General features: G+C 44.1%; 1 protein-coding gene across 4 annotated transcripts in view; it reads left to right on the top strand.

The window, feature by feature from the left end:
- The first annotated feature begins 701 nt into the window (after window positions 1–701).
- YBX3 (Y-box binding protein 3) overlaps window positions 702–9,755 on the top strand; it is a 24,940-nt gene continuing 15,886 nt past the window's right edge. For 2 of the 4 annotated variants that reach the window (XM_055085471.1, XM_055085470.1), the window contains exons 1-4: window positions 702–1,158; window positions 4,857–4,920; window positions 5,907–5,940; window positions 8,341–8,430. In XM_055085471.1, coding sequence (XP_054941446.1) covers window positions 903–1,158; window positions 4,857–4,920; window positions 5,907–5,940; window positions 8,341–8,430 — 444 coding nt within the window. In that variant the 5' untranslated portion in view covers window positions 702–902. The remainder of the gene's footprint in view (window positions 1,159–4,856; window positions 4,921–5,906; window positions 5,941–8,340; window positions 8,431–9,755) is intronic. The other 2 variants (XM_024129096.3, XM_024129095.3) reach the window with 1 other exon arrangement.

Below are 9,755 nucleotides of genomic sequence, written 5' to 3'. Positions count from 1 at the left end.
TTCTCCCTGAGGCTCAGAGAGCTCAATTGCTTAAGTTCTCACCAGCTGGCAGAGGTAATTAGAGCAGAAGGTGGGATGTGGATTTATTCATTTTTTCCCCTAGTATTCTTATATGCATATTAACAGCTCGTTACTTGCTGCCGGTTACATTGCAGTAAACTGTTATTGACATTAATTCTCGGAGGTTTGGACTTCAGTTTCCTCACCTGTGGCTCATAGACGAAATCATCCGTAACTTATCTTTCAGGAGGAAGTAGCCAAATAGCCTTAAGATTGTAGTATTCCAGCTCCTCATTGCTGTATCAGAAACGGTTTCTGGTGCTTCATAAATGTTGAATGGGTAACTAGAAAGGATTTAAGAACGAGCGTTTGGGAGAGAGAAGCGTCCCGTCATTTGCGTGCCCTAGTTTGCCCCTCCTGGAAGATGTGGCGAGGAGGGAGAGCCCCGCTGCCCCGCTCCAACAAAGGGACGGCAGCGCGTGCTCCGCAGAAGACTCCAGAGCAGCCTGCCAAAGCTCAGATCCACCCTTGCCTTCCTTTCCCCGGCCCCTCGGCCCCGGCGCTCCCTCCCGCGCCGCTAGGCGGGCGGAAAGGGCAGCGGGCGCCTTTAAATGCTAATGAAGTCGATGCCCAACTCCGGAGCCAACTCTCCCCACCCTCTTCCCTCCCCGGCCCGTGCGCCGCCTAGAAAAACTTGTGCGGGGCCATTTTTGGGGCAGTAAGATCCAACGAGGAGCCCAAGAGCGAGCGCGCAGCCCGAGAGCTCGAGCCGCCTCCGCCGCCAGCGCCTCGAGATCCGCACCGGCCTCCCGGAGAGCGAGCCCCGGCCGCCGCGACCTCCAGCCGCGCTAACCGCCGACCAACCGCCACCGAGGCGCCCGAGGGAGAGCGGAGGAGGCGGCATGAGCGAGGCGGGCGAGGCCACCACCACCACTACTACCACCCTCCCGCAGGCTCCGGCGGAGGCGGCCGCCGCGGCCCCCCAGGACCCCGCGCCCAAGAGCCCGGCGGGCGGCGGCGGCGCGCCCCAGGCCCCGGCGCCCGCCGCCCTGGTCGCAGGCAACCCCGGCGGGGACGCGGCCCCCGCGGCCCCGGGCACCGCGGCCCCCGCCTCTTCGGCCGCCGCGGGCAGTGAAGACGCGGAGAAGAAAGTTCTCGGTGAGTCAGGCCCGGGAGGGTGGGGGCTTCCCGGGGCGGGGGCGGGATCGGGGACAGCACGAGGTCCCCGGGGACGTCGGGTCCCCGGCGCCGGTGGCCGCGGGTCCCGCAGGCGCTGCCGAGCGAGCGCGCGGCGCCCTGCGCTCCCGGCCTCCCGAGCGCGTTCCTCCTGGTCCTGTGCCCGGAGATCGGGTTCTTAACTCGGGTCCCCTAGGCGGGCCCTATCGCATCCCGTGGCGAAGCATCCGTCGGTGCGAAGGGGAGAGGAGCGGCAGTCGGGAGAGAGGACACGGGGTTGGGATGGATGTGGATGTAGGGATGGGACAGGCACCCACGTGGGACGGGGACTTTGGAGTCCTCGCGTAGGCTCTGGGTGAGAAGAGCATTTCCTTCGGGGAGAGGAAGGCGCTCAGAGGAGACGGGGGAGGGAAAAGTGGAAAGGCTTCTTGCTGTGAAGGCTCAGGTGTCTGTCCCTGACGCCCTTCCCACGGGGGCGCGGGAACGAGGCCATGCTTCTGTCGGCCACTTGCCGGCGGAGAGGTGTTGCAATCCTCTCCGGGAAACTTGGGTCTTAGTCCTGCGTCCTCCTCCCTCTCTGTGCCCGCTGCTGCCGTGAACCACTGAAGTGTTTACCAATCACTCTCTTCTTCCTGGATTGTGGGAAAGCCTTTGGTGCCGCAGCTGAAAAAACTTCGTCGGAAGTGCGGGTATGACGTTAGTTCACAACAACGTTATCTTGGGACTCGTAACTTAGGAAGGGAGCTCGGAAGATGAGGTGTTCAGGTCGGGTGGGGGGCGCAGAGCATCACAAAGGATGGCTGTGGTCGTTGTTGGTTTTGTCGCGTATTTCAGCCTTCTCTCCTTAAGTAACGCCCTGTGTGAGGCCTTAAAACAGGCTCACAGAGAGTGTGTGCTCTATCACTCCCTCTTTTTTTTAAACGGGGAAGGTGAGAGATGGTGTAGGATGCTTCCGAGAAATTTTCAGTATTTTGGATGGGGCGTGTTTGATCTCTCTGAGCCTTGCCTGCCCAGTTTTCTAGGAAGAAAATTGGGGGAATAACGTGAAGAAAGTTTAATACGATTCCATGTTTCCTGCCTTGAGAGGCCTGTTTTCATGTTTTTGTGTGTTTTTTCCTCCTCCCCACAGGGCTGAATTTTACTCAGTTACTGTCAAACAACGTGCTAAATGTAACATGTGCAGGTTAAGAAACAAAATAGCCCTCATTTACCTGGGCTAAAAGTTGCTTCAGTCCAGTCCGTGTCATATTGTGATATTGTTTGCAACAAGTGTGTCTTGGAACACTTCCATGCAAAATGTCAGAGAGACAACCTTGGCTTATCCAAAGCAGTGTTAGTATATATTCTTGATTTGATAGATTTTCGCATAAAGGAAATTTTGCAGTTTTTCGCTTGATCCTTGTACCTTTCTGGATCTAACTAAACTCCTGAATTTTAAACTGAAGCAGATATCTTTAAAGATGAAGGAAACAGATCAATCAATTTCCTCAACCACCAACTGCTCTTAAGGCACATCCCTGGTGATGGTGAGTCTGGAGGTCTTGGATCTTTGCACTGTCATTCCAACTCTCAAAAGCAAGGGCAGCCTTCTGCATGACATTTCAATACTGTCTCTGTCCAGTGTGTTCTGCCATCTCCTTCCCTTAGCCAAGCAAGCACATGAATGTGCCAGGCGCAGTGCTGACTGAAATGGAATTCTGGTTTGGGATTCTCACATTCTAGTTTTTACAAATGGTTCTAAACTTCAGTGCACAGCCACAGGCCAGGGCAAGTAGTTGACAGGACTGAAGGAAAACTTCCCTTCTAATGAAGCCTAATGGTCTTCCTCCGTCCCCACTTCCCGTTCTGTGTATATAAAGTGAGTTTATGGTTTTAAAGCAAGAAGAGTGCATGGATGTGTTTGGCCTTATGAAGTCATTAGAAATATTTGTGGAATTAGGAAATTTTTAAAAACTACAGTGGGAGTAAAAATAACCTTCAGCCTGGATTGAAGTTATACCTGAAAATCACTTTCATCTTTCTCGCTCTTAGTGTTGGTTTTCTAATCAAGATTATGCCTTTGACAGTGCCTATAGACATTAACTATATGAAAATGAATCAAAAAGAGTTCCTAACTTTATATTTTTCTAGGTCATTAATTTTGGGGCAAATGAAGGGAGACACAAAAAGCGTATCATTTGAAATAATGTGCGATTTAAAAGCATATGATTTATCAAAACCAGTCTTCTGTGTACATTTGGATCCAAAGCATAGAATGTTTTTTTCCTCTTTGCCCTGCTGCTCTAATTTAAATGGCCTAAAACTGAAGATTTTAGTAGTTTAATCTCTTCATTAGAGAGATCTTCCTTACTTAGCCTAAGAGCCAGAGATTCCTCAGTAAATGGTGGGCTGAATGACTTTGAAGGCATAAAGAGTTTTTTGTTTTTCTTTTTTTTTCTTTTACAAAGAGAGCTAAAATACTTCCCCAAGCATATCAATCTAGCAAAACTCAGAACTAACCCTGCCCACAGCAAAGTAAGTCCTAATTACTGTTTTAGTCTTGAATTTAAAAGCCAAATCTTTATTGTTTATCCTTGGAAATTAAACACTATATCGCAGAGAAAGGTAGCATGGATTAATGTTAATTGTTACTTTTATTTTCTACTAAGCTTTTTTCTTTTTTAAAGGTACTCTATTGTCACATTTCCTATTTCACTGAGTCTTGATAATTGCTTTATGCCTTTCCTGAATTGAGGCATAGGCGTTTCTAGAGGTACTGGATTTGTTATTCACAGTTGATTCAGGGGAGTCATCTAAAATAATTAATGGCTGAAACAAATATGAATCTATGAAATATAAATTCTGTGACCATACTATTTGTTTAGATTCCTTCTCTTGAGTTCTATTAAGATCTGGCATTCTACAGAAATGGTCCTACTCATGAGGGAAAGTAGAGACAATAATCAAGTTAAAGGGGAGGAGGTGATAAGAAAATGCTGAGGGTTTGATTCCCACCAAATGGAGAGAGTAGGGTAAACAATGAAACAGAATCCCAAATTCATCACTGGTTTGAAGAGGCCTGTTACATCATGTCTCAGGGTGGTAAGTACAGAACTGGGCTGAGCCGGCCTCAGTTCTATTATTACTCTCGACTTCTTTGATAGGCCCCCATCTGGCACCCAGACAAGTTTCTTCAGGTCCCTGTAGATGAGCTATTAACAAGGAGCTACTATTTCACTATGTAGTTTGCTGACTATTTCAAAGTGTGATGAAAGTGATGTGCTAGGTGGTCGGTACTTACCTTGTTCATGTGTCTACAGTTGTTTTCGTTGTGACCCTTCTTTTGCGCTTAGAAATTTTTTCTGTTGTAAAGCTTTAAAGAGCATGTTTTGTTTCGTTTTTCTTTAAGCAGTGTTTCTCAGTTTTAATTGTGGCAGAACTGTATAGACTTACGACCACTCCTTATCTTAGGACTTTATTGAAAAGTTTCATGAGGAAGAAAGGTTTAGTCTTTCTGAAAAGTATTTCCCTGTGATAGCTTCACTTGCTCCATTTTCTTCTCCCAGTATACTTTGGAGTTAAGCTTTTAATGGTTTCCTCGGGTATGTTTAGGCTTTAAATAATGCTATCAAGACCTTAGTGTTATGAGCTTTATCTTTTTGTAGGTCAGATACTAATTTATCTGTTTAATCCTATTTTAGCCACCAAAGTCCTTGGCACTGTCAAATGGTTCAACGTCAGAAATGGATATGGATTTATAAATCGGTATGTGTGTGTACCTCTACATGTTTTAAATACCTCCTCGTGCTGTGGCACCTGCTGTTGGTGTCTTTTCCCATACTTTATGAATGGCTTGTGTAAGTTTTCAGATTTCTGAGCACCGTAAATATTCTCATTTCTAAGCTACTGACAATTAAACATTAATTAAAATACCTTTCTAAAACATTGATAAGTACTTATACAGTCTAGTCATTAAAAGAAAAAAAAGGTGGCGGTGGGGAGGATAAATGAGAAATGGGAAGAGCCTCAGGATAATTGAGTTGGTATCCACAATTTCACAGATGGAGAAGTGGAGTCTTAGACTGGTTAAGCAACTTTCCTAAGGTCGCACAACTAGTGAGTAATTGAGCTGGATTTGTAACCTAGGTCTGGTCTGGTCCAAGTCCTGTAGAAACCATAGTGTTTTCTTTAAACCATGGTAGCTTCTAACCATATAGGAATGAGAACACAGCTGTAAGCTATGGGGGTATTCTGATGTTTTTATACGATACCATCATTTTCTCTATTCCCCCTCCCAGGCCCCCCTTTTTAAAAAAATTCCTCCAGTTTCTTCCTTGTATGTTTTGGTGGGTGGTGGCAGTTTGGGGGGGTGTTTTAGGTTTCAGTGTAAGGAGAGCCTAGTTCACAGCTGTGCCCTGTCCTTTTAGCTGTCTTGCTTTGCTTTTGCTGGGAGGGAAATCTAGGGCTCTGGTTACACACCATGTGATTTAGAGAGAGATGAGAGGAAAGGGATGTTTCTGTAGGTTGAATCTGTATGCTTGGGTCCAAGCACTATTGTCGTATGGAGGAGTGAGGTGGATAGCTTTTGGGTTTAGAAGTTTTTAAGGAGGATTGATTTGAGGCATCTGAATTGAGTTTAGAGGAGAAACAAACATTTATGCTGTGTTTTGAGGTCTTAGGATTGAAACGGTTCTTTTAAGTTTTTCCACATACCTAGTCCCTTTAATTGTGAGCTTTTTGTCTTCCAACAGAAATGATACCAAAGAAGATGTATTCGTACATCAGGTAAGAGTGATGATAAATGTGACATTTGCTCAGTGAGGAGAGGGGCGTCTGTAATGTGCTATTATCCCTTTCCCAAAGTGAAGTCCTACAAATTATTGTTCTACTCGAAACTCTTTCTGGGACTTTATTTTGGCAAGAGAGCCCAGTTCTACATTTTAAGATTTGCACATAAGCTCTTCTGTCCCATCATAGTAACTGTTTTCAGACAGTTTTTATTTTTGCAGTCTAATGAAGTAATAATCAGACCACTTTCTAATTTTTAATGCCTTTGAGTCTTTATCTAAAGCCCTTCTGTTTCCATGTTAGCATACTATGCTCCCTGACTGTGGTTCCTCCTTGTGTTGGGCTGGACCCCATCTTCCTTTCGTCTGGCTGTGTATTGGTTAAAGGTCCTCCATCAGAGCAGCTTGAACTTGAAGTAAATAGCACAGTGAAGCAGATGGTTAGGGTGTGTGTATCTAAGACATTAGGAAACTTCCAACTCCCAGGATAGTCCTCTCTCCTGCGAGAACGAGACACGCTTAGCTCATGTCTAGGTCAGAAAGGCCCGCAGCCCCCTAGATTCAAAGGAAATGTAAAAAATGGGTAAAATATGGAAAATATGGGCCTCTCTGTACAGGAAGCTCAGTCTTTCTTTACATTCTTAGCCTAGGATGTTATTCTGTTGTTCTGTATCCTGGACTTGCTTGGCAAAATAGGTTAAAAGAAGCATTATGTTCGCTTACTGTTCTTTTTGTATATTTAGTGTTCAGTGAATTGTCTCGCATATGTGTGCAGTTCTCAGTGTATAGCAACAAAGAAGTACAGAGGCAGGTACCAATACCAGCACGTTCACCTCCAGGGCTCTGTCAAACATCTGGTTTTCTGTTTTTGTTTCCTTCTGTTCAGGATCGTGTGCGTAATGGGGTGGAGATTGGTGACTGGCGAGAGTGATAGCTAAGAAAAAGCTCTCTGGTTGTGGTTTCTATCAGTTATATTTCAGTTGCTCCTGGGTAACTGGAGTAGATTATTTGGTTCAGACACAATGACTTTTAAAGTCCTAACAGACCGAAGGGGAGTGTTGCTTATAACACCTAGAGGTTAATAGACCTTTTGGAGTCAGAACGCTGCCTTTTGGTGACTGCTGGAGTAAAAGGACCTCACAAGTTTCTGTGCCCACGGCCAGCTTCACTGACCTGATTCCAGCCCCCTGTGAAGTTGGGCGGTGAGTCACTCAGTGTGTTGAGGCTTGCCCAGTTTAACAGGAAAAAGGGAACGAGCCGGCAGGGAGGGGCTGTTTTTGGACTGGCTGAGGGTTCAAGGCCTGTGAGTATATCCTGTCCTGAACTGCCTTTTTCCTCTCTGGGTGAGGTCTCTGCCCTACTGGCTCTTTTTTTTTTTTTTTTCTCCTCCCTCCTACTCAGAGTAAGGGAAGGGCTGGATTACACATGCCTAATCGCTTTATAAAATAAGGTTGACCTAGTTCCATAGAAACTCAGAGCCCCTTTAACTATTTAGAGATACCAGCTAAAGACATGGGGAATTCGTTGCAGGAATTATTCTCTTCCCTCCACTGACTGAAGGAGAGAGGCCTAGTCATAAGCAGAGATTTAGGTGCAGATGTTCAATGCAGGATAACATCTTCATTAACTTTTAATGTATTATCAGGGAGTGTGTAGGGATAAGTTGACATACTAATGGTGTGATGAGAAAAATTTGAATAAATATCATAGAGTTACAATACAAGGGGTATAAATGTCCCCCATCTCCCCTCCTCTTCCCCCGCCTTCTTCCCCCGGGCTGTATTTTTATAACCTCAGATAAATCCCTTATCAGCCTCCAGTTGGTTTCCTCATCCGTAAAATGGGAGGGGAGAAGGTGATCAGCAATGTTTTGTTCTTGAGGTAATTTTGTATATTCTGTCAGAAATATTTATCCCCTTAGCATTTTTAAAATTTCTTCAAGGTTAGCAGTTTCTCTTGTGTACAGAAATCTGTGTCCCCGTATTTTTGTGTTTATGTGTGTATATAAGATTTCATGAAGGCACCCCCCCACCAGCCCGCTGCACTGATGGAGATAGAGTCTGAATCTAAGACAGTTAACAGAGTGAGGGAACTCACCTCTCCAGTATCACCACTAGGTCATCAGGCTGCAACTGCATTGTTTAACCCACCTACCAAGATGAATTTTGAAGGCTAACGTGAATCAAGACAGTAATGTGGAACATAGTTTTATAGTGTTTTTTGTTTCGGTTTTGTTGTTGTTTTGGAGATCCGGGTTAGTTGGGAGAGTAATTTTTAAAGTAATGTTAGTAATGTTAGATCAACAATTTCTTCAGTATAGCCAGTAAACTTGAGAGCAATGAAATCTGTGGCCAGTTTTGGCACATACTTCATTTAAAATTTTCTGTTCTCTTGACAGACTGCCATCAAGAAGAATAACCCACGGAAATATCTGCGCAGTGTAGGAGATGGAGAAACTGTGGAGTTTGATGTGGTTGAAGGAGAGAAGGTGAGAGGAATTGTGGCTGGGTATCCAGGGTGCTGGCACAACTCTCTTGCATAGTAAATGGTCTCTCAGCCCTTTATGAATTTGTCATTATGTACATTGTTTGATGTAGTACAAAAGAACATTTTAATTTCTATTTTAAAAAACGATGAACCCTATTTAATCATGGAAGGAAAAGCTAATTTCTCAAGGTATAAAATGACTTATTTTGGTACCAAATGTATATTCAAGTGTAGTTTAAAATTAAACTGTTTTATAGTATTAAAAATAGATAAAAGCTGCTTTGGGGCAAAAGATATCTCTCTTTAAGGTTTTTAAAATAACATTTATTTCTTAAAAGTTAACATGTGCATAATAGGAAACCAAAAAACACAAGAAGCAAAAAACAAGGATATCTTTTTCTAAGAGTCAAGTTTTTAGGCTGTGATTTGTAAGCACTTCAGCACAAATAATACACAGTAAAGAATGTTTTAATCTCAATAAAAGAAGATTCAAATCAAATACAATCATTGTGTTTTCTCTTTGGCTTGGGTTTTGGAAAGCCAGAGGCATCTTGAGAGACTGTATAACAACCATCTTCAGATGAAGAACAGCCCAAGAAGCTAATGGATCATCTTGATGTGCATCTACAGATTTTTTTTACGCTGTTATATACGTAATTCCAATATTAGTAATGTTCTTTATGCTTTGTTTTTAATCAACAGCATATTCTAGGTATCAGTAAAACAATATAGGATAAGCATAAAAACATTTTAAAGCCATATATGGTACTGCTGCCATGGAGGCTGATCGTGGCAGCTGAATTACAAGCTGAATGAATGACTAGTTCACTCCCAAGTGAGTGCTCTTTTCACATACACACCATTCATTCCATAGTCCATATTCTTCGCAGCTCTCAAACTGTTTTCTGTTTTGAAAGGAAAACAACTTTATTCCACCTAATGTAGAAATTTAAATGATTTCTTTACCAATGTGATCCCCAGGGTATCTTGCAAACCTCTTGGAGTTTCAGATTGTCTACCTGCAAATGCTGGCCTGTAATGATCTCTAATGTCTCACCCAGCTCTTAAAATTTTGTTTTGCCAGGGTAATTTTACCTCTGTATATTTTCAGAATTTGAGGTTATACAAATTAATGTAGAGTGGGAAATGTGCTCTTTTGAATCTCCTTTGTCCGAACTTTTTATACTTTTGAAGCATTACTTTATCCATTTGTCCATATGAGAATCCTAACGCTAACTCTGTTTCAAGGATAAGAAGAAGGTTTAGGGCTTCCCTGGTGGCGCAGTGGTTGAGAGTCCGCCTGCCGATGCAGGGGACACGGGTTCG

The sequence above is a fragment of the Physeter macrocephalus genome, chromosome 6 (assembly GCF_002837175.3).
Source record: "Physeter macrocephalus isolate SW-GA chromosome 6, ASM283717v5, whole genome shotgun sequence".
NCBI classification, from domain to species: Eukaryota; Metazoa; Chordata; class Mammalia; order Artiodactyla; family Physeteridae; genus Physeter; species Physeter macrocephalus.
The sequence above is the reverse complement of the archived record's forward strand: the minus strand, read 5'-3'. Positions and strand labels throughout refer to the sequence as shown.